At 41.1% G+C, this 27,959-nt stretch overlaps 1 protein-coding gene across 1 annotated transcript in view; it reads right to left on the bottom strand.

Moving 5' to 3' along the window:
- Window positions 1-27,959, bottom strand: part of LOC131190712 (BDNF/NT-3 growth factors receptor) — a 98,616-nt gene that overhangs the window by 59,839 nt on the left and 10,818 nt on the right. Inside the window, exon 3 of the mRNA XM_058168068.1 lies at window positions 2,121-2,251. Coding sequence (XP_058024051.1) covers window positions 2,121-2,251 — 131 coding nt within the window. The remainder of the gene's footprint in view (window positions 1-2,120; window positions 2,252-27,959) is intronic.

Genomic DNA, 27,959 nt, shown 5'->3' with positions numbered 1-27,959 from the left:
AACGCATGAAAGCAGTTGAGGAAGAGAATAAGGTTACATACACTGGGGCTGCTCACAATCTTTGTATTCTTTTGACAGAGTAAACCAAGGTTGAGCAATTATGGCTCCTTTCTGACCTATGGACTTCAACTCCCAGAAATCCTGAGCTAGCATGGTTGGCTCAGGAATTCTGGAAGTTGAAGTCCACAGATCATAAAGAGTCCATAACTGCCTAACCCTGAAGTAAATAGAACTCGCTAAGAATACAGCTGTAAGAGCATAGGCTGTTCCATAACTGGGAATCTCTGGAAAAGATTGGGACTCTCACTTCACAAATGGAGTTTACAAACTTCCTACATTTACAGTTTGTGTTAAATGTACAAAACTAAGACTGGGGCGAAACAGGTAGTCCATGGCTTACAACCATTCATTTAACAACTCTTACAAAAGTGCTGAAAAAGGTCACTTACAACCGGTTCTCATATTTTTGATCATTGCAGCATTCTCGCTGTCACATGATCAAAATTTGGGCGCTTGGGAACCAGCATGTATTTACAATGATTACAACATTTCGGGATCACATGATCACCATTTACAACATTCCCAAGGGGGCTTCCAACAAGCAATGTGATCCAATGGTGTGTTTCAAAAAAATTTACTACCAGTTCTGTGGGTGTGTCTTGGTGGGCGTGGCAGGGGAAGGATACTGTAAAATCTCCATTCCCTCCCCAAAGGGGAAGGTTACTGCAAAATCCCCATTTCCTCCCGATCAGCTGGGACTCAGGAGGAAGAGAATAGATGGGGGCGGGGCCAGTCAGAATTTTTACCACCGATTCTACGAATTACTCAAAATTTCTGCTACCGGTTCTCCAGAACTGGTCAGAACCTGCTGAAACCCACCTCTGATGTGGTTGCTTAATGGCCACATGATTCGCCTAACAGCTCAGCAAAAAAGGTTGTAAAAGTGGGTGCAATTCACTTAACAATTGCATCACATAGTGGCAGAAGTTCTGGTCCCTATTGTGGTCATGAGTCAAGGTCTATCTGTAGATGCGATACAATGGGATTCATTGCAGAGCTCATTATTATTATTATTATTATTATTATTATTATTATTATTATTATTATTATTATTATTATTTATTAAATTTTTATACCGCCCTTCTCCCAAGGGACTCAGGGCGGTTTACAGCCAAAATAAAAACGACAGCAATATACACATAAAACCATGAATTAAAAAACTTATTACACAAATGGCCGAATTAAAACATTTAGAATAAAACCCCATAAATTATAAAATATTAAAACATTAAAACTAATTAAAATCCTATGCCAGTCCTGCGCGAACAAACAAATAGGTCTTCAGCTCGCGGCGGGAAGTCCGAAGGTCCGGCAGTTGCCGAAGTCCAGGGGGAAGTTTGTTCCAGAGGGTGGGAGCCCCCACAGAGAAGGCCCTCCCCCTGGGGGCCGCCAGCCGACATTGCTTGGCGGACGGCACCCTAAGGAGTCCCTCTCTGTGAGAGCGTACAGGTCGGTGGGAGGAATTTGGTAACAGCAGGCGGTCCCGTAAGTACCCTGGCCCTAAGCCATGGAGCGCTTTAAAGGTAGTCACCAATACCTTGAAGTGTGTTATACTCATCAAAATTTGCCACAGGGGCCCAGAACATTTTCTGTTTAAGGCTTCACCTTTCATCTGTGGGTATGATCCAACTGGGTAGGGCCAGGACAAAACCGTCAACTAGATTGCATTTATTTGCATGCATCATTAACATTGCATTGAATTTATTCAACACAAGTAGCAAGAAGACTCTTTGTATATTTATTAGTTTTTTGTTTCATCACAATAACCGTTACAGCTACTAACAGTTCTTAAAGAAACTTGTGGGACGCCAGAATCAAAAATGGTGCTGAATTGGATGTAACTCTTGGACTTCGGGTTATAGGTGTCTGCCTTAAAACAACAGCAATTAACATAAGTTTGTAAATACATAGAGAAAAGAGTATTACAGTTGAAATCCAAATGAGGCTCAATCTAAACAATAATGGGAATAATATTCTCAGAAAGAAATAGCTTGTTCTGGAGAAGCAGAAATGACTGATGTATAACACAAGTCTGTAGGAAATATATATATATATTTTACCTTTACAGCAACCAAGATCTTATCCTGCTCAGGACATAGGTTATAACATTCAGCTAAGAAGACTTTGCCAAATGCTCCTTCTCCCAGCTCCCTCTTGAGGACAATATTGTGGCGCTTGATATGCTGGACAACTGTAATGTAAAAAAATGAGAATCAGTAATCCGTTTCTAGTTAGATTGTCAAGAGCGGAAGCTTACAGCCTGTTGAATGAAGTTTGCTATGAGGGTTTTCGAAGTCCTATTGAGGGGTCATAGAAAGTGAGATGTCTAGGTTTTGCCCTTTCTCATGATTAAAAAATGATGATAAAATAAAACGGATTAGAGCTTATACTGAGCTTTGCAGTATTGCAAAGATAGAGATAAGCTTCTGCAAACAAATAAATTGTGGCTGTAAATACATTCCGGATCAAATTGCATTTATATACTGAAAATGATCCCAAGTATTTTGAATACTCATCCTTCTCTCTCCCAGCACCATAAAAAGTAAGCAGAAATTTTCATTTGATTACAAGTACCTTGATTTCTTTATTTTTATTGATATGTTGAAAGAGCACAAATGTAATGTTAATAGCTTGAATGTTTTCAAAATGAAAAGATGAAAAATCTTCAGAAATCAGGCCAAATACAGAGCAATGCGTATCAATGACTAGAATTGGAGAAGAAAGTGGTTGGTTCCTGATACAATTTGAATTAATTTTTGCTCCCACAATTGATAATGGATGAATTATAAGGCCAACACGGTGGTCTTTTATCTTTTGCAGTGTAGTACTTTGACCAATAAAAGTATCTAAAAATAGCATAAAAGATGGCAGGTGATGGCCTCTATATTAGGGGAAATTGCTTGCAAGGAAATGCACATATTGAGAACAAATATGCATAAGATTGCATGATGCAAACAGATGCCAAATCAGGATAGAAACTTTTGTGGTTAGAAAAAAAAATACTATTTCCATATCAAACGAAACAGGCAATTTTGTCCATCTTTGCAGAAATCTGCAATTTAGCCAGTTGCCAGTGTGACATCTTAGCTAGGCTTCCTTCTTCCTGCTCCAAAACAGGCTGTATTCAAATAATTTGTAGTATGGCTATAGTATTATTATCCTTATTATCTTCTTTATTCTCCCTTCTTATTGATATGATGATGATAATTGTTGCTTTGCATGTACACTGAGAACTTCTGCACTGTAGACAAATTCCTTGTGTTTCTGATCACACTTGACAAAATAAAGTACTCATCTATCCATCCATCCATCCATCCATCCATCCATCCATCCATCCATCCATTCAATTTCTTACAGCTCCCTGGCCACCTTTTTATTAATATTACTGGAGCATAAAACCTTATAATCTTTCCAGGTAATTTGCTTTACTTCCTTATTCTTCAGAATTTATACTCATATATACACTAGAGCAACTTCTACTAACAAGTACTTAAAGAGTATTTGTATTAATATTTAATGGAACATTGCCAGATTGAATCTTTCTGAACTCCTTGGGTGGTCACGGAGGGAGATTTCACAGAATTGAATGTGTATTAGAAATCTTGCAGAGATCCTAAACATGTGCTACAACCTGGGTCATGCTGGGTTAGGAAAACTGTCACAGAAAGAGTTATTTCCTATCTGCCAAGGACAGCATACATTGTATGTTGTTTTTTACTCAGACTTTAATTTGCGTTTCTTCAAAATCAAAATCAAAATGACCAAGAACTATAAAAATAACAAATAGCATAACATCAATCACTAACATATATGCCTCCACCTTAAAACAAACCTCCCCAATTATTCAATCAAAGCAAAGAGTGCCCAAGCAATGGTTAATAAAAATAAATTTAACTGGGAAACTCAAACTTACAACACAGGAAAGAAAGTGATAAAACAAACACATAATTGTAAAACTATTTTATACATGATATACTTGTATAGAATCTATAGAAATATGTAATATAGATCAGCTGCTGTAATCTTCATCCAAAGCTTTCAAAAGATCAGCATATGTTGACCTGAACCCCAATTGGATTTCTTCCAGTTAATACAAAATGGGGTGATGACCACCAACTCAGATGATTTACAACGAGAATTATATAAATTAATCAAGGACAAAAGAACCAATGGCAGGTAGTCCTAATGGCTATGATACTTTAAGAATCAAAGGAACCATTTCCCTGAATACTGGTTGCTGAAAAATAAAAGTAGGAAAAAGGGGCTCCCCATATTCTTCTGGGCTTATTATGGGCACAGCAGAGGATGGGGAATGTGAGTAGATTGCTCTTTAGTACAACCAGCATTGTTCAACTTGTATTAATTGCACTAACACAGTGTTGGCGAATCTTTTTGGCACCAAGTGCCGAAATGGGAGCCTGTGCGCACCCACGTGCCGGAAACCAAAAGAGCAGCCGCCTTGTGTGCGGGGAAGATTGTGTGCCAGGAAGATGATCTTTTGATTTCTGGCGTGCGCATGCATGCCGGCCACCTGGTCTTCCGGTTTCTGGCACGCATGCATGTGCGAAGACCAACTGACCGATGAGCATTCATGCACTGGAAACCGGAAGAGTGTCAATGAAGCACCCCCCCCCAGCCTGCCACCGAGAGTAAGCCAGCGCAGCCTCCCCGCCACTTCTGCCAACAGAGCACAACCACTTCCCAGCCTGCATGCCTCTTACCCTGGTGCCGAACAGACATTCCTCCTGTGCGGACTCAGTCCTCTGCAGCCCCGCAGCCCCAGAAGAGTAACAGCAGCAGCGGTAGCCGCAGGGCAAGGAGCAGGAGCAACTGGCCGGCCCCTGCAGCTGCTCCCCTGGTGGTGAGCCAGGCCCTCGGTGGTATCTCCATGTGTGAGGAGCTGTGCTCTCCTCCAGCCCTCCTGGGGCAGATCGCCTCCCCGACAGCAGTTCCTCCTCCTCCTCGTCTTTCGGCATCCCGGCTGGAAGCAGCAGCACAAGAACCACCACCGCCCCCTCACCCCTTGCCCTCCTGCCCAGTGATGGCAGAAGCAGTGGGTGGGGCTGCCAGCTACCCAGCAAGTTAATACTGCCCTGCTGCCCCGTGTGCTCGAGCCAGCCAGGCACTCTGGACCACGGACCTGCGTTGGTGCTGCGGGCTGGAGGGCTGGGACTGCGCAAGAAGCCTGCTTGGGCGGGAAGGGAGGGAAGCCCTGGCCCACATCTCTGCTCCCCTGGGAAGCTACTGCTGGGATGCCCTCTCTGCATTTTTGGGCACGTGAGCCATTACCCATTGCTCTTCCAGGTTCCAGCGCACTGGCTAGCTGGTCTTCATATGTGCGGGAGAGCTGGAAACTGGAAAAGTATCTGCCCAGTATGCATGGGAATATGATCTTCCAGTTTCTGGTGTGTGTATGTGCACTGGCCAGCTGGTCTTTGCGCATGCATGCGTGCCAGAAACCAGAAGACTAGGTGGCCAGTGCATGCATGTGCACCAGGCAGCTGCTCTTCTGGTTTCCGGAATGAAGACCAGCTGGCCAATGAGCTGGAACCCAGAAGATCAACGGGCGACGGCTCACGTGCCTGCAGAGATGGCTCTGCATGCCTCTTCCGGCACGCGTGCCATAGGTTCACCATGATAGCGCTAACATTTTTCTTCTTGTCAATGAAGGAGACAGCTGTGGTATTGGAATCACTCTTAAAAATATCTGGAATAATTTTATAGAAAGGCATTCATTTTTCGCAGGATCAAGACTGTCAGTCATCTGGGGATATCTCTGATCCTGTGGACTTCAGGAAATAAATTAAAAGAAGGAAAGCAAAGCCCATTTGTCTCATGTCACAATCATTTTTAAGTTCCTTTAACAACTGTTTCCCTTTATTAACTGGGCGGGAAGGGGAAGGGGATTTCACATAACCTGGGAAGACAAAGTATGCCCTCTTTTTAATTGAATCCAGCTTTCCCTCTGGCCCCGATCTCCCGCTCTTCTTAAATTAAACCACCACTTATTCTGTCTGTTTCGTTCAACAAACAGGATAAAGAAGGCATTCTAACTAATATGATTTACAATTGTGGTCAAGGTAAAAAGGGGAGAGATAGAGATAAGAAAGAAGATGGGCCAATATTTCTAAAGGAGTTTGCATAATAGGCTACTGAAGGAACTTATTGCTAATAGACTTAATCTTTGGTTCCACTGGTGTTTTCCTTGAAGTCTCTTTTTTTGAAAATAGATAAGATTTAGGAGAACTAGAGATTTTCCTTGGTTCTGTTCTATTCTTTTGTTTTTGTTTTTTGCTGTGCCTTCCAGTCATTGTTGCCTCCTGGCAACTGCTGAGTGCCACTACTTCTACATAACAACTCTGCCTGTTTCATAACCTCTTGAGATGACGAGAAGAGTCTATACTAGTGCAAAGGATGCTACAATAATAAGATAAGGAAAGCTAGTTTATTTGTTTATTCATAATCATAGCATGATCTTTGTAAAAATGGTTCCAAAATCCAACACTCTACATTTAAACTGAATAAGGGAGCCTAATCACAGAACAAACTAAACTTCCAGTTGTAAATTCAGGCTTTCCAATTTAATTGAGGCTAAATTAATTTCTATGAAGACCTGAACCAATCTTATACATTGATTTAGCTGGCTTACTTTTCTATAACTTTCAGTATCTTCCAGGACTTAATTCCCAGAAAGTTGCAGTCCCAAAACATCTAGACCACATCAGGTAGGGGAAGGCTGATGAACTTTTACTGTTAATTGCTCCACAATATCTAGGCAAACATCTTTGTCCTTGACTGGAAGATCTTGACACTGGACCCTAAGATGAGTGAATAGTAGGTCTTGTGAACTGAAGGAGCACCAGGCTGTAAGCACATGATACTGACTTTTCTGCTAAGGGCCAAGGAAAGGCCATCTAGCAAAAATACAGAAGTGCTGGATTTATTATATAGGAAGGCTACTATTTGCTCCTCTGAAGCAGTGACAAGGAATCTACCTGAATCTCAACAGACAGGATAATTCTTAATCGGATGTTAAGTCCAATGGCAAGCAGATCACAACCTAATTTTTCTGTGCTAGCTGATGTTCTTATTCTCTCTCTCTCTCTCTCTTCAAATGCCTCTCTCTTTCTGAGTTGATAATTACAACATTTGATGCCAAGCAGCTGTCACTGAGGAACAGGAGCTGCCCAAATACTTCCGCTGCACAATGCATGCAGGCTTATTGGCTAATTTAGTGCACTATAATGAACTCTCCCACTGGCTTCCTTCCATCCATAGCATGGGACACAGTGAAACATAGACTTGGACAAGCTTGGACATTTTGTTCCAATGCATTTGAAAGAAGAGGAAACAATTGGGAGAATCTGTACTCACAATTGTCCCTTACATTCAGCTCACCCTTGCTTAAATAGTGAGCATCCGGAAAACATCCAAGGGTGCCTCTGATTGTTAGAAGGGTAACGGATGTATGTAGCCTTCTGACAGATGTAAGGTGCTGCTGAATAAGTATGCCCACGGCCAGGGCAGTTCACACACTCACATGGGGGGGGGAGAGAGAGAGACTGATTGACCGAATGGCTGTTTCAGCCTTATTCCGACTTTCACTTGCTTAGTCTAATGAATTTGACCTTCAAATAGCAGCAGGCATCAATCTTTTGGAACTTCTAAATTTACTCTATCTTTTGTCTAGTTCCATAGTTTAAAATCGTGTTTCTCTCCAAGAAGCTTAGTGTATAAATTCCCCCCTCCCCGTTTTTTTATCCTAAACAAAGAGATAGGAATGAGGCTATGGTTACTCTACAACCTTTTGTTTCAAAAGATATTTTTGAGCGTAGTCTTCCTCAGCCAGAATCCAACATTCTAACCAATTCTCTATACTGGATGTCATAATGCTGGCATATTGCCAGCAAGAGACAACAATTTTGAAGAAAATCAAGGACCTGCACAACACATATAATAATTGGGGAAAATCCATACGCACATATCTAATGTGGATGAGTCAGAGGACCAATCAGCACAAATTCATCCTACACAGGGCTTGGAAATTTTGATAGGGGGAGAACAGGTTGATCTGATTATTCATCTCCCAAACCCATAGGCCTTCTACTGTCCTTGAGGAAACCTGAAACTTAAGGCCAACTGCTCTGTTAAGAAGACCAAGATGATGTTCTGATTAATTAGGAATCCTTAATTTTATAGTTTTAGCTAAAAGAGGCGTGCAAACATTACACACAAATCACACTTACCTGACTCTCTATTCACTATGGCATTTGAATCTCCCATTAACTGAAATTGAAAATGTCATTTTCAGATAAACAAAGTATCTGACTTCCCCCCTTACTTCACAGCAATATGTTGCTATTACTTACCTCTTTTAAAACATTCCGTAATCAGGGTTTATTAAAAACCCTCTGATGTTTATACCATTAAGCCTGTGTAAAATACCACCCCATTGCTTCCAAACACATGCCTTGATTCTATCACCGGAATGGCCTGCTTAAAAAAAGGGCCCCAACTCAAAAAATAAAGTGCTCCTCCTCAATTCTGCCAATGTCTCACTTCTGTCAGACACACTGTTTGATCGGAATATTTTCTGTGCAGGCACAAATAGATGAAGAAAACCAGGGAAGGCCAGGGAAGCTTGGACAGAAACAACTGAAGACCTGGCTATTGTCCTTGGGGACATGGTGATTATGGGCCCCCTTCTAATTGATAAGATAACCTTTAAGGTAAGATAACTTGTATTATTGTTCTGTACACACAATGGCACGCATTAAAATGAAATTTTGATGCACCGCTCTCAAAAATCCACCAACAATGTCACCATCCCAATGATGATGATAATCATCGTCATCGTCATCATCACAACAACAGCATCCAAAAATGCCAACATGACATCAACACACACACACAGCACAATCCATTTTGAAAACTGGGGGGAAAAAAGTCTTGAGAGTTCACAAGGTTGATACCATATGACACAAAGCTATTACAGAATCTAATTGTTCTGCTTTGGATACCAGGAAGTTCAGGGGTGGGTTCTATTTACCTTTACTACCAGTTCGCAATGGGAGCGTGCACTGAGAAGGCCTTTCTTCTGAGTCCCACTAAGTGTATCTCCCTAGGGGATGGGACCCACAACATTCCTCGCCTCCCTGCTCTGGTGGGTCGGGTAGACGTGACCAGAGACGTCAGATAACCTGGTCCCAAGCCATGAAGGGCTTTAAAGGTGACAACCAGCACCTTCAATTCCACCAAGAAACAAATCGGCAACCAATGCAGCTCCCGCATGTGCATATCGAGGTCTGCACAAAACCATGCAGGCCACTGCATTTTGCACTAACTGGAACTTTTTCCTTATTTTGTGTTTATCTGTTAACTTTGTAAAAAAAAAAATTAGCTATTATAAAGATGTATGGACTTCAACTCCCAAAATTCTAGGGGGCTCTGAGAGTTGACGTCTATACATCTTAAAAAATTGAGAAACAATGTACTAGGCAAAAGGTATAGACAATGTTTTTGGTGATACATTACTTAGGTAAATTTTAAACCTAAGGTAAATTTTATGCAAAAGCTCTGACAACAAACAGACATGCCTCTAATTCAGCTCAGAATGCAAATGTGTCACAATGATCCCCAAGGAGGTCATTGTTTTCACACACACTTTGCCATCATGAGCTTTTGTGCCTCTTGGTTACATCCAGTAACGCCATTGCTCCTCTGAGATGTTCTGAGTAATTTGGCTCAAAGACGAGTTCTGCAGATCTGATGGTCTCCATGCTTGCTCTGCTGGCCCAGTGCTTTCACTGGCTCCCAATCATTCCGATGGATGTGTTTCCTATAAGGGTTATGACACTAATGGCTAATTAGAAGTCAATGGCTCCTAATATAAATCAGCTGATCGATCCAGAACTCAGCACATTATACACAAACACACTACGGCAACGTGGTTAATCTAACCATGTTGAAAAAGAAAGACCTCCTTCTGTACATCTCAGAAATCATCAAAATGAGTTGAATCTTTTTCTTGGAAAATAATAGATCCTACCAGAGATCCACTGGGATAACCAAATTCTTTTACATCAGTACAGTAACTTTATTAGCCCCAAGGGAGAATTTTAATGTCAATGATTTTTCTAATCTCCTTTTTCAAAATTCTGCTCATTTAATAGTATTACAACACCTTATGGAAACAATTTCCATAATTTAACGATCCACTCTATGAAGTATTTATTTTACTTTTGTTCTTATTTTCTTGCACATTCTGACTGTATGAGTTGAAGTTCTAGAATTATAATGGAAGAAGAAAAGGTTCAGATATAGTTTACGATGTAACCTGATCCTTGGCAACCTGAAGACTTATAGCCTAGAAAATTAGAAATGATTTTGTAGTTCAAAGGAATAATAAACATTGGCACAGCTGCATGAAACAGTTGAGGGCTACATAACTTTAACTATGACAATTTTTAATAAAACATATATTTAAAAAAGATGTTCAAGTATTATAAGCTTATCAATATTTACTCAACAGACATTACTCCCAAGCTAGTATATTGAAAGTTCTATGTTTTTGCATCTGTGAATTTATTCTGAAGGCTAAAAGATGTGTCATGTTTATTTTTATTTTTAGAAGAATGAATTTCATGGAGGAGCTTTTCTTAATCTGGCACTAGGCTGATCACCGGATTTCTGATAAAAACAATAAGATATTCTCACTTTATTCCTGAAGAGGCCCCATATATGCATTAAGGACATACAGGTGGTCCCTGATCACCAGTGACCACAATTGGGACCAGAATTTCCATTGCTAACTGAGTCGTGCCTAAGTTTATATTCTATTTTGCCATGCGTGTTAAAACGACTCACAGTAATTAAGTGAATAATGTGGTTGTTAAGCGAATAAAGTTTGCTGTATTGACTTTGCTTATCAGAAGCTGGCTCGGAACGTAACTAATGATAACCGTATTACTCTGGGACACTGCAAGCATTGCAAATACGTGCTGGTTGCCAAGTGCCCAATTTTGATCATGTGACTGTGAGGAGACTGTGATGGTTGTAAGTGCAAAGACCTGTTATTAGTCTCCTTTTTCAGTACTGTTGGAACTTCAAATGGAGTCTGTGATGGTTGTAAGTCAAGGACTACCTGTACAATAGTCAGGGAAATGATTTTCGGAAAATGATGCAAGATCAGTCCAGATCCAAAGCATACTCTGGATGAAAGTCATAAAGATACAAATAGCAATAGCACTTAGACTTATTGTTGTGGTCCGCCAGCAGGCAACGGAGTCAGACAATGAGGAGGCAGGGGAGGACAATGGGCCAGTCCTGGAGTCAGGGGAAGGCCTGGATGAGGGCTCTGCATCGGAGGCAGAGATAGGGCCAGGGCCATCTGGGAGCGATACGTGGACTCCGGAGCCTCCAGAGGTGGACAGCAGAGAGGTAGAGGAACAGGAGGAGCCTATTCCTGCATGCGAAGAGCTGCCAGAAGGCAAGAGCAGCTGAAGAAAAAAGGACAACTCAGGAGTAAGGCCAGAAGATGATTGGCCACTCCCATAGGGCTTAAAAGAGCAGCAATGAGCCGTTGGGTTCTTTGTAGAAAAGCAACATTGATTTCCATGCTTCTTGTCAGCATCTCTTGAACTTTGTGGGGTTTTTGCCAAGAAAAGCCTTTGGCAGGTTGCCAAACACATCAAAGGTTGGTGATAAGGCCGACGGACTGGTTATTAAGAATTTTGTTTTGGACTAAGCTGAGAATGAATTCTCAGCTGTTTTAATAAAATATAAATTTAATAAAACTTATTTAATAAAATAAGTTTGTTGAGGACTGAATTGTGTTTAGTAATCAATATTTGGGCTTTGGTCACAACACTTATAGTCACAGTGCTTTCTAAAATGCTCTCTAAGTGTTTTACAGAGTCAACATATTGCCCCCAACAATTTGGGTCCTCATTTTACCCACCTCAGAAAGATGGAAGGCTGAGTCAACCTTGAGCCTGGTGAAATTCAAACTGCCAAATTGCAGGCAGCCGGTGGTCAGCAGAAGTAGCCTGCAGTACTACACGCTAACCACTGCGCCACTGCGGCTCAAATAAAGATGCTTTCTCTTCAGAATAAATGTCAGTAAGGCAATGAGTGATTATTATTTAAGAAGTCTTCCTTCTGAATGGTAATAAACTGAGTTTTTAAAAAATGATTAGCTCGAAAGTGTTTAGTCATTTATCTAACCTTTAAATTATCCTTTGCGATCAATACATTTTCTTAGGATGCCACTGACTACAATTAAAGTTCTTCCAACCTTAAGTGTTTAAAGAGAAATCAAATGATTAACCAATTATTGATTATTGATCCTCAGACTCCAGAATTTTCATTACATTTAGTTGAAAGATCAAACACCATAGGTATTACACATACTAAAAATAATAATCGGTAATGTACCGCAACTACATGCCAGAACTCCCTAAGCAATCTGATCTTCATTGAATCAGTATTAAATTGCATTGTATCCAAATGAACTAGACACAACCAGTTCCATTGTCACAAAAAATGATGGAAACAGAATAAAGGTAGATGACTTGAAAGCTGTATGGAAAACTATAGCTAATGATGATGTCTGGGCTTCAGGAACTATTTATGGATATGCATCTATGAACTGGTTTCTTACACTCATTGATTATGCATCTACCCAGATTATGGAGGCAATCCCACCTCACACATAGTATGTCTCCGCCAAACTCCTTTACTGCCAAAGGCAATCCAGGTGCTTCATCTGATGCCAAAACAGGTAGAATGAGCTGAACAGGTGAATTCACATATGACCAATTAAAGAACTGCAGTTAGGCAGATAACCAGTTTTTCTTCATGATAGTCTCTTTGATACACAGATAAAACTGAGTGTAATGGGCCATTAGTGAGTAACATGATTCTGAAGTTTTGTATGGGCATCAAAAAATGACAGAAAAGAGGATGCCTCTTCCAAAAGATGCATCTATATGGAAGTGGGAAGTCCAGTATGTAGAGCTGGACAGTTGGGAAAGGCTGAACCTATGTGACAACTCGGCACAAGCTTCTGCAAGGGAGTACCAGGAAGAAAGCTGTTCACACTTGTAAAATAAGGGCAAAGCAGAAGGAGGCATTGATATCTGGACAGATCACAGCAAAATGCATAAAAGCCATAATAGTCATAAAAGCTGGTTATAGTGAACATATAGCTGTATACTAGAGATTAAAGAAATAAGAAGTTGAAGGTGATCCAAAGGATGAAATAATGTCTCCAATGTGGTTGAGCAGTTGGGAAAAAATTGGGCAATCTTTGCGGGCAATTAAACGTTTTGATTCAAATTGAAGACTGCAACTGGTTTTGAAAATAAAGAAATATCTGTGTAAGAAACGACTTTGTTCAATGAAAATAGAGACTGGGAGAATCTCTTATAAATCGCCTAGTTCTCCAACTCAGCAAACAAATATATGGCTATCAAAACCTCTACTTTCCGTGAGAAGTGAATCAGGGTGTAGCAATGGGAATCAAATTATTTCAGTCTTAGCATGATGAGAACAAGAGGTTCCAGGCTTGAAATGTGAGGAATGCTGGACAATAGAAATGCACAAGGCTTCCATGAAATGCTTTATCAGCAATTTTAAAAAAAGAGAGAGAAGTAATTCCTGACAAAGGAAACAAGAAAATACCACAAGATATTACTTTATAAAAAAAAGACAACAAATCTTGTTGTTTCAGGTGCAGCAGAAAAGCCAACATAAGATGGATCTGATATGGGATGGGATTAAATTGCTGTTTCCAGGTGAATTCTTCAAATTATTTCTCTTCAGCCACATAGGGAGCCCTTGTGAAATATAATACTTTCTGCTTGCTTCCAAAAGGATTTGGGAAGCAAATCTTCAAAGCCGTAAGGCAAAGGAAATTGAGATCTGCAAGGAAAACTTCCTCTTGATGGATAGAAAATTTGTTGGATCAGTTTACAAGGCAGAGATATTCCCAGAAGGTGGCGGGGGAGCAACATAGAGAGGAGATAGTTATATATTTAATGTTAAGGTCTTCAGTGATGGCGTACCCAGAACTTCTGAAGGCAAATTATTCCATTGGTTAATTGTTCTCACCATTAGAAAATTTCTCTTTAATTCTAGGTGGCTTCTCTCCTTGGTTAGTTTCCAACCATTGTTTCTTGTCTGTATAAGCATATACAGAAATCAGTATAGTCCAATTGTTGAAATTTCAGTAGCCTTATTACCCTCCTCACCCCCTTTTTCCAATAAATCTACTTTTGGTTTTATTCAGCAATCAATAGTAGAAAGGATAGACAGTTCCATTCACTGTATCCACTCTGAATCCGTGCTTGCCAACAAGACCACAAAAGTGTGATAAGAAGGCATATTTTAAAAAAACTTGGTCAATCTTCATCCAACTCTCAACAGCAGTCAGAGGAAATACGAAACAGGGGTCCATTTTAAGAGAAAATGAAACCCAAGACCCTGAAGATTTATTCTGCCCTCCTGAGGAAAAAAATGAGGATATTTCTGTTTCCCCCGTAATGCAAACAAATCAATTGTCCCAGTTGGATTTCAGAAGGTATGTTTCTGATGGAATATTTGATTGAGACCATTTCCAGGTTTGCAACATAATCTGGCCAGTTTGACCACACAGACAGTCTTGGAAAGCTAAAGTTGCTCTCCACACTTTCAGTGTTTTACACATTTGATGCAGAGACCGCAGAGGTGTGTTCCCTACTGTAGTGAAGACATGCATTGTGAAGAATGTCATAAAGGGAACATCTCCAGAAAGATTATCTGAGAACTGCCACCAGTGGAGGGATTCCTAGGTGATGATCTGTCCCACTCCGCAGTTTGGGAGACACGAGCGATGACTTAATTAGCCGGCAAATATCAGCTCTGGCAGCAAACTAGCAAGCGTATGCCAAGTGTCTCTGTTATCTCTCTTGATGCCGATGAGGAAACCAGGAACAAACAGGACTTCAGCTCTAATTCTCCCTCTAAGCAGTTGATTTGCTTGCCATGAAGTGGTATAGCAGCCCTTGCTGCTTTTATATCCTGTGGGGTGTGGCTCCATGACTCAGCACTTCCTAGGCCTGCCCCACCCCTTCTTCTGTTGTTCCCGCCTCTCCTGCCTACGAAACTTAAGGTCCAGCCAGGCCTGATTGCCATCAGCCGGGTCTGGAGGCGTGGCCTGGGGGGGGAAAGAGTCAGGGGACAGAGGCCTCGTTATCTCCTCCACCTGGCCTGCCTCTGGCTCCTGGAGCTGAGCCAGGGAAGCCGGTGCTCCCGAGGTAAGTTCTGATGGCCCTTCCCACTCACTTTCCGAGTCACTTTCTGGCAGGGGGCCCAGCTCGGGGGGCGCAGACACAACAGATATAGAGTGGAATGGAGAAGAAGAGATGTCACATCCAAGTTCACGAAAAGTGAAGTGGATGGGCCATACCTGGAGTGGGCACAATCAGATAAATGAAACAAACATTTGAAGGAGAAGTTGGGCCCAGCAGTTGTAAGATGGTGTCAGTTTGTTAAAGAGGACATACTGCGTGGAAACACCCAAAGTACACACTGGAACCAAACAGAATTTCTCCTCCTATGCTTGCCTATAGGAATTGGGTAATCTTTGAGGAAGAAGAGAGGTGTTCTCATAATTAAACCACGGGCTGAGAGATTCTAGGAGCAGGATAGGTTTTGGTGAGAATGCAGTATATGACAGGAAAGCACACCAGTGGTAGGTTGCTCCTAGTTCACACCGGTTCAGGCAAACTGGTAGTGGTGGCAGTGGGAGGCTCTGCCCACCCATCCAGATGTCATCAAAAACGCTCTGCGCATGTGCGGAAGTACTGCGCATCCCCGCGCTACCAATAGCAAACCGGTAGCGCCAGGATTTGAAACCCACTACTGAAGCACACATTTAAATAAGGAAACAAAATGATGCTTTGGAGATATGGAACCAATTACATGTGTCATATATTTACATAAAAGGCTTGAGGTCCTTGGTAACCCATAAGGCAAAATGTTACAACGGTAAATAGATTGGTCTGTTGTGAAACAAAGGAAGGGGTAATCATACTGGATACATTGAAGCGTGCTTCCTGCAAATTATTGGTGTAAAACATATCCCTTTCCATCTTCAAATGACAGTTTCGCCTAAACAGTTAATGTAGTGAAGATCCAACGCTAATCAAAATCCATGCTGATATAGCCTTTGAAAATACCTTTGATGGCGCAGGAAGGCTTGATGTGGATGTAGCCCAGAACTCACTTGGTAGCCTTGTCAGAAAATCAGTGGAACCTGAAGATTTAAGGCAGTTCATTTACCTTGAAAAGGTGGCTTTTCTACTGTGAGAGCCCCAAGCCATTGGACAGTTTGCTATTCCATTTGAAGCAGCCTCTAGTTGTGACATGAATAAGGCCATGGACAGTAGCAGGGTGGATTCAACATCAAGTTGTTGCAGTTGCCCTTTGCGTTCTGTTTTATGAAATTCTAAACACTATTCAGAGTGGTATCTCTCCTGCTGCTTGAGTAATCTATCTTCACTGAAGGGAAATTCCTCAGGTCTAGCCTTTAGCTTTCAGCAATGTGGAGCCAACCGTGGTAATGCACAGTGATGGAAGATCCTATTATTTTGCTGAGTCAGTTGTATGACAGAGTGTGTTTAATTCCTGCTTGGATGCTTCTGTCTGAGGGGAAAAATAAGCGGCTCCTTTACTTCTGCTTCTCTGGTGAATGAGATGGCTATAGGGATATGCTTTCCTACCAAAAATATTTATTTTGCCATCGAGTTGATAATATGGCGGGAAAGAGCTCCTGAAGACTATAACTTGCTTCTAAGTCTATCCAATTTTCTGCCCTCCTTTGTTTATTGGGGTAAAATACAGCTGACAGCGGAAACCTAATTATTATGGTAGAGGCAGCACCGAGTTAGGACACAGATACTGGAATATGAAAACAGCGATCCTTTTTTACTTCATAAAAGTAGAGGTTCAGTGTGGTGAGAAGTCAATGGCATAGAAGTTGGCTCAACCCAGGACTGTCTGGTTGTCCTCAGCAAAAATGGAAGCACTGGAAAGAGGAAGCATTGGGCAATGAAATAAGTGGAAGACTGCTGAAAAGACAAGGCCAGGGAGACTGTCCTCACAGCCATTTCTTCCCTGTATGAACAGTGCCTTCTTTCAGGAAAGCTAGGTATTTGGTCTCTTTCTGAGCATCAGCTGATTAAAATCCCCTCTTTCTGGTCAAGTAATTAAACAACTTTTCACCCGAGTAATCCTATGGATGTAGTCCAGGAGTCTCCAACCTTAGTAACTTTAAGGTTTGTGGACTTCAACTCCCAGAGTTCCTCAGCCAGCAACGCTGGCTGAGGAACTCTGGGAGTTGAAGTCCACAAGCCTTAAAGTTACTAAGGTTGGAGACCCCTGATGTAGTCTAAAGAATTAAACAGGTGATACTTGAAACAATCAGTTTGTGAAACTAGAAAAGGTGGCCTGAGCTTTCTAAGATAGCATAAGCAATTATCACCACATTATAGAAAGCTTTGTTTTCTGACCCTTTCTCCAACTGACAAAATTTGGACAGATCCTGCAAAGTAAATGACCGTTGTTAATGACAAAGTGGATCTTTATTATTTACCTATCATCTCAGATCTGATCCAGAATGGGGAAGCTGGATACTTCTTTTCTGGATTTTTTAAAATTAAAATTAAAATCTGGATCACTGGCATAACATGATCCTGGCATGATCCTGAAACTTGGTTGTGTGAAGTGGAGATCAGCATATCATAGCTTGCACTCCGGATAACAGAATTCTCCACTGGGCTTATCAGCAGTGCCAGGGATCCAGAATTACTGTGTTTTCTGCTTTGAAATAACAGCAACGCTATTCACAATCCTCTCAGTGCAATATCCAGAAAGCAATCGTCTGTTGAAAAGAGTTAGCCACAGAGGGAAATGAGAATGCTGTAGCTCAACTCACCATCTTGCTTCCTGAGTGGGCTTGCTGGAGGCATATGCTGCATAAAGGTTCTCCAGCTTTTAGTCCAGGTGGATTTAAATATGCATGAACATGGGGCTGTCTTTGGAATGGAAACATTTTGTGGACCTCTCTGAGTTAACCACTGGCCCTACGGATATCCTATGCATACATTTCATCTGCCTTTTGCTATTAGATTGGAGAACATTTTAAAGGTAGAGGTCACCTTTTTATTCATTATGTTGAAAATAAAAATAATACTTGACTGAGTTGAGCTTTGGTGAGGCACCATGTCTTTGCAGAGGCAGGGGGACGATGGAGAAAACAGATTGCCATAATACATTCTAATATGGATTCAGGCTAATTTAGTACAGAACTGAAAACCCCTTGGTTTCTCTTGGAACTGGAAAAGGGCACGTGTCCCTCTTGAATTTTTCAGAAATCTTCAATATCATTAGTTCATACTATTTTTCTGGCCTATTTTTTGTGCATATACTGAGGGCTCAGTGGCTCAATGGCTAAGACGCTGAGCTTGTCGATCGAAAAGTCAGCATTCAGCAGTTTGAATCCCTAGTGCCGCGTAATGGGGTGAGCTCCCGTTACTTGTCTCAGCTTCTGCTAACCTAGCAGTTCGAAAGCACATAGAAAATGCAAGTAGAAAAATAGGGACTATCTTTGGTGGGAAGGTAACAGCATTCCATGCACCTTTGGCATTTAGTCATGCCGGCCACATGACCACGGAGACGTCTTCAGACAGTGCTGGCTCTTCGCCTTTGAAACGGAGAAACACTGCCCCCTAGAATCGGGAATGACTAGGGAACCTTTACCTTTATACTGAGGGGAATAGTTGTATGGGTCATATTTATTTATGTATTTGTTTGTATCATGCCTTTATTATTTTTACGAATAACACGAGGCAGTCAACATATCTAACATATCTTCCTCCTCCTTTTTTCCCACAAAAACAACAACCCTATGAGGTGGGTTGAGCAATGAGTGACTCGTTCAAAGTCACCCTGCTGGCTTTCATGTCTAAGGCAGGACATAATAGTTAAGTTCTCAAAATATGAAGCTAGGGAATATCTAATTCAACATACCCATACATGGACACATAAACACAAACCCATCCCAAAAAGAACCTGTTCAGGATTTTTTTCAGGGTTTGGGTTTTTTTTAAAAAAAATAGGAATATCCCATCCCTTAAACTGGGAATCCCATTTGCACTTTTAAACCTCAGAGGGAGAAAAATGGGAGAAATAAGCATTACTGAATTGTCCTCTGGAAATTTAGGACGCTCTTCTGGTAAAGAATTTTTTTTTCAGTTTTGATTGATTCACCAACAGCAAATATTTCCAGATCATTCCGATATGATCAAGCTGACTCATTCGTCTGGCTTTTTCGTTAATAATAATCTTTTCTATGAGGGCTAATCTTGAAAAACACTAAGAATCTACAGTTCCTCCAAAATGGGACAGGGTTTGTGACTGATTCCAGGAGCTATTATAATGACAAGCATTTTAACATTTGTCCTTCGGAAGCAGCCTTCATACACTAGTACTTTCTAACATAAAGTAGAACACCATTAAAATATAGTACAATGAAACACTACAATAAAAGCAGTGGATTGGAAATATATATCTATACCTGAAGAGTAGGCTTCTAAAAATCAACCTATGTATTAAAATGATTAAAATGCCTGGGGGAGGGGGAAGGGAAATCCTTGCCTGGCACCAAAAAGAAAATAGTGTCAGGTATAGCTCAGACGGAAGGCCTTCCAGAGATGAAGGGGTACACAGTCGTCTTATCTCCACATGGGTGGTTCAACCACTGCTCCCTGAAAATGATCTTGAGTTATAGATAGGAATATCCAGGGAGAGGCTTCTTCAGATACTATAATCCTGAGCCCTTGATTGTCTTTATAACTTAATACCAACACTTTGAATTGGTATTCAGTTTCCAATTGAATTGGAAGAGGAAACAAATGAGAGCTTGTGAAAATTGGATCAAATTGGTGTAATGTTTTCATCATCTCAGCCAATACTCTTGTTTCAAGCATTTTGTACTAACTGAAGCTTCCAGATCATCTTCCAAAGCAGCCTCATAAGATGCTCCCCTCCCAAAAAAAAGAGATGATGATTGTAGCAAAGCTATTTTCGTTTAAAGAGGACCATACCTGGTAAAAGATACTTCATGCCACAGAACATGAGTCTCTAATTATAAAGATGGCTCTCCAAGCACCCTCAACCTACAAGCTTTGGCTCTTTTGGAGGAATACTATGTCTTCCAAACTGGCTGAACATCACTCACCTGGACAAATAAACCTTCCACTAACGACATTTGTACCTTGTCCAGATTGAACTTCAGTTTCTTGACCCTCATCTAGTTCACTACTATGATCTGGCACTAATTCAGCATTTCTACTCTACAGATTAGAATCTGATGAAAAGGAGAAATAGAGTTTAATGTCATTAGCATACTGATGATGTCACTCTAAATCTCTGGATGATTTTGCTCAGTAACTTCGTATAAATCTTAAACAGTATGGAGAAGAAAAGTGAGCCTTGAAGAACTCCACAATATAAACACACAGAGTAGCGCAGAAATTCCCTAGTGCCTCCTAGAAAAGGCTATCCAGCTCTGAGTGGGATTACCACAAAGTTGTGTCAACAAATCCTTTGTTCAGAAAATCTTTCATTTGTTATTGAAGGATGGCACCAAAGACTGCTGAGAAACTCAAGCAAAATTAACAAGATCATAAAATTCCTTCCTTCCCAGTAAAACTCACTCTACAGCGTGACCAAAACAGTTTCAGTATCAAAACCGAGCTAAATTCTAATTAAAAGAGATCTGGAAACTTAGTTCCAATCATGAATGGATCTGATCAGATTCACTGGGACTTTTCAAAAACTTTACTTAAGAAAGGGAAGCGCAATGGCTCAGCAGTTAAAGACAACTGGAAAGATCATAGCTTGGGTTCAAGGCCTGTGCAAAGGGGTGAGCCCAGGTTCGAGACCCAAGCACTGCACAATGGGGTGAGCTCCTGTTCCGGGCCCAGTTCCTGCCTACCTAGCAGTTCAAAAGCATGCAAATGTGAGTAGATTAATAGGTACCACCTCTTCAGTGGGAAGGTAACAGTGTTCCATTGCCTTTGGCATATAGCCCTTCTGGCCATATGACAGGGGAAATGTCTTCGGAAAACTCTGGCTCCCTTGGCCGAGCAACAGAGATGAGCACCATGCTCTAGAGTCAGACACAACTGGACAGCGAAACCTTTGCCTTTTTAACCTAATTAAGAAAAGCACCTTAGTAAATTGGTATGCCTGAAAAATACACTGTATTCAAAATACTTATATATAAATTTTTAAAAACTTGACGGAAAAAAAAGAAAGGCACCTTAGTCATAAGAGAAAAGTTATTCAGCTCTCCTGAGTCCTGCACCTTTTTTCCCCAAGAGTGGCGTCACAATGGCCTCTTTTTAAGACTCATATAGAGACAAATGTATACATTTCTTGCCCAGCAGAGCACAGCCCATTCCCTTAGATCAGGAGTGTGCATCTATGGCAACTGCTAGTTCAGAAATTCTGGGAGTTGTAAAGTTTTGCTATAGTTCCCCATCCCTGCCTTAAATGTAATAAACAAGGGAAGCCAGGGGAAAGAAAACAGCTGAGTGAACGAACTGTACCAAGCACCTTTGATCACATTCTCAAACTGAGAAGAGAAAGGCATCCAAAAGAATTGGACCTGATACTACCATAGCCCTATACAAACTGGACTCCCCAAATTGTAAGGATTAAGGCATGATGCATAGGACTAATTTTATCCCCCAAGAGTCCAGGCAACAGGTAACACAAACTTACTAAGAATTATGTTTGATATGTGCATGGCTAGATCTAAGAAGCCATGACCTGCTTGGGAAATCATTATCTATCTATCATCTATCATCTATCACAGGGTTCTCCAACCTTGGTCCCTTTAAGACTTGTGGACTTCAACTCCCAGAGTTCCTCAGCCAACTTTGCTGTCTGAGGGACTCTGGGAGTTGAAGTCCACAAGTCTTAAAGGGACCAAGGTTGGAGACCCCTGATCTATCTATCTATCTATCTATCTATCTATCTATCTATCTATCTATCTATCTATCTATCTATTTCTTATGCTACCCATCTCCCTACAAGGTGACTAAAAACCATGTTAGAAGACCCACACCATAGTTTTTATTGAAACTTCTTCCATTACTAATTTCTTTCTAAGTAATACTCAAGATGCTGGCTTTCTAAAACAGCTTTTGCTGTGCATGAATTTTTTTCCAATTGGCTGTAAATAAATGAGATAAATTCATAATAAACTTTAGTCAGAATAAAAGGGTGTATGCCATACCTGCTGTGCATCAAAGAAAATCTCCAGACCTCAGTTGATTTGCTGCTTTAATCAGATTTTTCTCCTATTTTCCTGGTTAAGCGTTTTAGCGACTATTAATTTAAATTAATTTACCTTAAGACGGCCTAGAGCACCTGTTTACCAAGTGGCCAAATATCTGCTTCGAAAAAGAGCTTTTTAGTAGGTCTATTGGTTGCTCAGTGAGAAATTGTCCATTATATTTGTGCATGCAATGCTAAATCCAGTCTAAACATCTGCATGACTGTGCAAGCAAACATAATATTATATTACATTTATAAGCCTCCCAACACTCAGTGACCCCAGGCATTTAATTCCTTGTTATTGGGCATTCTAATTCTCACCAGGTTGTACGCTTATTTAACTAGAAGAGATGTTTGAATTGTATGCGTGGATTTTCAATGTGTTCCTTTCAACACACCCACCTCTCAAACTAGATATGAAATAATAACCAAAGTTTGATTGTGCCTAACTCCATTTCCTCTTCCCTATATTCACATGGTAAAATCTATATATTTATCTGGTGTATACATGCAAATATTAGTAGCACAAGGATGGATTTTGGAAAAGACTTGTGTAAATGTCAGATGCATTTGAACTACAGGTAGTCTTTGCTTATCAACCAGGATATTCAGCGACTGTTCAAAGTTACAACAGTGCTAAAAATGAGATTTATGACTGATTCTTGAAACTGTGGCTGTTGCAGTGTCCCTGCTGTCACACAATTGTGATTTGGGTACTTGGCAACTAGCTTGCATTTATGGTGGTCACAGTGTCTTACATGATCGCCATTTGCAATATTCTTAGCCATCTTCTGAAAAAAGTCAATGAGGAAGCCATCAGGGAGTTGCAAGTCACAGTCATATGACATCACACTCAATGATCCATGGCGATTCACTTAAGGACTGCAACAGGAACTGGCAAAACTGATATCATAAATTGGCACGGTCAGGCTTAACAACCACTTAGCAATAGAGTTGCCAGTTTCTATTGAGGTCAGGTTTACTCTTGAAGTATGGAAAATGCAGCTTATGAACTTGAAAATGTATAAACCACCAGCTCAACTACATCCATGGGGACACAGAGATACAGTTGAGGTCCTCTCCCTTTGTACCTCTGCATGTGAATGTGACACCAATGCATATACAAAAGGGACATCTTGATTTTTTTATTCCCTTGCTATCAGTGGTGAAATGTAAAATTTGTTACTATCGGTTTTGTGGGTGTGGCTTGGTGAGAGGGAAGTAATGTGACTGGGTGGGCGTGGCCAACATATTTTTTTTTACTTTTAAAAGCATTTTTTCTACAACCTCTACAGCCAAAGAGATTGTAAAAAAAATGCTTTTAGAAGGCTCTGACAATCCCAGCTGAGTTGCCTGAACGTCAGAGGCTTTTGTTTTCTTTTATAAGCAGTTTGTTTGCCTTTAAAAAAAAAAAGCCTCTGACGATCAGCATTTTTTCTACTGAAGGCTCTGATGATCAGGCAACTCAGGTGGGATCATCAGAACTTTTTAAAAGCATTTTTTTGCAACTTCTTTGGCCAAAGAAGTTGTAGAAAAAATGCCTTTAAAAGGCTCTGACGATCCCAGTTGAACCACGCGATCATCAGAGGTCTTTTTTTAATATACTTTTAAAAGCGTTTTTTCAGTCGAAGAAAAAATGCTTTTAAAAGTTAAAAAAGAAACCCTCTGATGATCGCGCAGCTGGGCATGGGGGGGGCAGGGATTTTTGCTACTGGTTCTCCGAATCACCCGCCACCATCGTTACCGGATCGGGCAATCCGGTCTGAACCAGGAGCATTTCACCCCTGCTTCCTATGGATGATAGTGCACTGGCTCCCAAATTGGATGAGTTTTAAAATAGTAACATTATAAGTCCGTGGTCAGCAACATAAAAAGCTAACATTCTAAAACCTGACTCGCCACACCCCATGCGTTATAAATGCACTTCCTCAATGAAAGTCGCTAATCAGAGAGAGTAATAAAAGATACTGTCACAGATTCAAACACCTTCTGTACTTTAACTCAAGTTCTGTAGATATACACGCCTGGTATGAGGAAAGGACTCCTTGAGAGCTTTAATTGCCTGAGATGTAGCCCATTTATACATTGTTTAAATTTAAAGTTTGAATTTTGTTTGAATATAAAGTAGACCACAACCTACTTTTGGTAAGAGAGAACAATTACTCTTTTAGCGCTAGTGCCCTTCAACATGTTCATGAATGATCTAGATGAGGGAATAGAATGATCTAGATGAATGATCTAGATGAGGGAATAGAAGGAGAACTCATCAAATCAGAGGAGATTCAGAAGGAACTTGGCAGACTTAAGCACTGGGACCTAGCTAACAAGATGCAATTTAGTGGTGAGAAAAGAAAACTCCTGCGCTTAGGAAGGCAAAATCAAATGCACAGGAATAGCATAGTCAATACCCGGCTGAAGAATAGTAACTGTGGGAAGGATTTATGTGTCCTAGTGGACCACCACTCAAGTATGAACCAGCAGTATGCTGCAGCTTCAAAAAAAAGCCAACACAGTCTTTAGGCTGCATCAACAGAGGGGGGATCACAGTAGTAATAGTACGGCTTTATACTGCACTAGTAAGGCCACACTTGGAATACTGCATCCAGTTCTGGTCACCACGATAAAAAAAGACACTGAGACCCTTGAAAGAGTGCAGAGAAGAGCAACAAAGATGATAAAGGTGTGGTGGTAGTGTCTGCAGGATAAATCACACGGGGAATGGTTGAGGGAACTGCTTATGTCTATTCTGAAGAAGAGAAGAATTGGGGTGACATGATGCCTGTCTTCAGTTCACGAGGGGCTGCTTAAAAGAGTGGAGGTTAACTTATTCTTCAAAGTTCCCGAGAATAGGACAAGAAGCAATGGTGGAAGCTCATTAAAGAGAGCTCCAACCCGGAATTAAGGAGAAATCGCTTGACAGTGAGACCAACTAATCAATGGAACAGTTTATCTCCCAGACTTGTGGGTGCTCAACTTCCACTGACAATCATTTGTCCAAAATGTGTTAAGGTCTCCTGACATGGGCAGGGGGATGGACTAAAAGACCTTCAAACCCTATGATTCTAAGCCATCAGTGAATAAAAGCAAACAACTGCTTGACATTGGTCTGTCTTCCTTTTTATCTGCCTCTCACCACTCTTTCCCCCTGCAACTTTTCATGGCTAATATTTTTCATCAAGAGTTTAATAGTGTGACTATTTTAAGCATCCTGCTTCCCCTGCCTAAGCAAAACCAGCCAGCTGATTATCTACAAATCCTATTTCTTTTTCAAAGGAAAGCTTGGGTCAAAAAGCACTCAATTATAATGAATTGCATGTGGCTGTAAAAGCAGTTAGAACTTAAAAGTGTTAAGGATTTTAGAAATTTGAGTGTGCCTTTGCTTACTGTGCTACCTCAAATGGTATGCTAAGCACAGAGGTAAACACCGAATGAGCAACAGTAAATTTGGTTAGCTACTGCCATGTCAGTGATTTGCTAAGCCCATTAAATGAACAAATAAAGGCACATAGGATGCTTGTGTTGTAGCTCCTACAAAAAGCGTTCACTATATTGAGAAGATGGTGACTGGGAGTTGGTGCTCTGGTCAGCAGCATGATTACTGCAATGCACAGGATATAAATCTGCAATTTAGTTCACCGGCAAATAGTTTCCATTCACATCTGGGAGATTTTGTCCTTTAGCAAGGAGCCTGGGCAATTTTGCTGCCTTTGCAAAATTTCATATTTATTTATTTATTTATTTATTTATTTATTTATTTATTTATTCGCATTTTTATACCGCCCTATCTCCCTAGGGACTCAGGGCGGTTTACAGCCAAATAAAAATACATATAAATACAGAATAATACCGCAATTAAAAAACTTATTAGAAAGGCCGAATATTTAAAATAGAAATACAAATACTAAAAACCCATTAAAAACCAATTCAAAATTTAAAAATCTAGTCCAGTCCTGCACATATAAATAGATGTGTCTTAAGCTCGCGGCGGAAAGTTCGAAGGTCGGGGAGTTGGCGCAGTCCTGGGGGAAGTTCGTTCCAGAGGGTGGGAGCCCCCACAGAAAAGGCCCTTCCCCTGGGTGTCGCCAGTCGGCACTGCCTGGCTGACGGCACCCTGAGGAGTCCCTCCCTGTGAGAGCGCACAGGTCAGTGAGAGGCAATCGTTGGCAGCAGACGGTCCCGTAAGTAACCCGGCCCTATGCCATGGAGCGCTTTGAAGATAATTACCAAAACCTTGAAGCACACCCGGAAGACCACAGGTAGCCAGTGCAGTCTGCGCAGGAGAGGTGTCACATGGGAGCCATGAGGGGCTCCCTCTATCACCCGCGCAGCCGCATTCTGAACTAACTGGAGTCTCCGGGTGCTCTTCAAGAGGATCAGGCAGTTTCAAGGCAGTGACTGGTGGGTTTCCTCTATCCTTCTATCTACTGGCAGAAGGTCTATCATCCCATAAAATGAAGCCTTCTTGAAGTCAACCTATCAGAAGATACTTATACTTATGTCAAAGCACCCCTATTCCAGAAGTCTGCCTAAATGTTTAGAAGAGTTGGTTTGAAACGTAAGGCACAGAAGGTGGAATTGGAAAGCACTCATTGTTACCATGATTCTAGAGCAGGGGTCTCCAACCTTGGCAACTTTAAGCCTGGCGGACTTCAACTCCCAGAATTCCTCAGCCAACAAAGCTGGCTGGGAAATTCTGGGAGTTGAAGTCCGCTAGGCTTAAAGTTGCCAAGGTTGGAGACCCCTGTTCTAGAGCTTCCACCAACTGAAACCAATTTCCCACCCCCATGAATCTATATTAGTCAGGGAAGCAGCCTTTTCTCTCACAAACCTTCGTCCCCCTTTGTGTTTGTGAATGTGTATTTATCACCCACTTTGCCTACTTTATGATCTTGCCCTGCACACAGATCCATACAGAGACTCACACAAAACGTACTCACAACCCGGATTCTTGCGCGATGAATCTATTGATCTCCTTAGAATTCAGTGATTCGAGGTTAAGAGACAAAAGGCGTTCAGTCTGTCTCCCAACTGAGTGCAAAATAGGCAAGGCCAAGGACCAGCAACTAGATGGGGAAGATGTGTTTCGGCAGCACTTGCTGAACCATCTGGAACATTACTTACATCCCCATAATAATCTCTTGTGTCATCCATTCTTCGTGAAATGTTTCATGTTGGGAAAAGAAGGGCCACTTTTAAATGGGAACAGCAGCTGGCTTAGTTAGGTGATATGTCTCTCAAACACAGCAAAGAGGTTTCTACTGCAGCAGCCAGGATGTGACAATGAGCCCACCAAACGAACCATACTCAGAAGTAAATCTCCACCTTCCTTTCCCCTCCCCCCAAGAGTACTTTTCTTAGGCCCCATTGAGGAATTCTAGATATAATCTCAGACTCTAATTTCTTTCAAATGTGCATGGGCAAACTTGGCTACCATTAAGGATTTTTGATATATTGTTCTCAGTAAACAAACCGAGTAGTCTTAACACCTCTTTGATTCAAACATTGATACA

Source organism: Ahaetulla prasina, chromosome 2, assembly GCF_028640845.1.
Source record: "Ahaetulla prasina isolate Xishuangbanna chromosome 2, ASM2864084v1, whole genome shotgun sequence".
NCBI lineage: Eukaryota > Metazoa > Chordata > Lepidosauria > Squamata > Colubridae > Ahaetulla > Ahaetulla prasina.
Note: the sequence above shows the minus strand (reverse complement) of the source record. Positions and strands in the feature narration are given on the sequence as shown.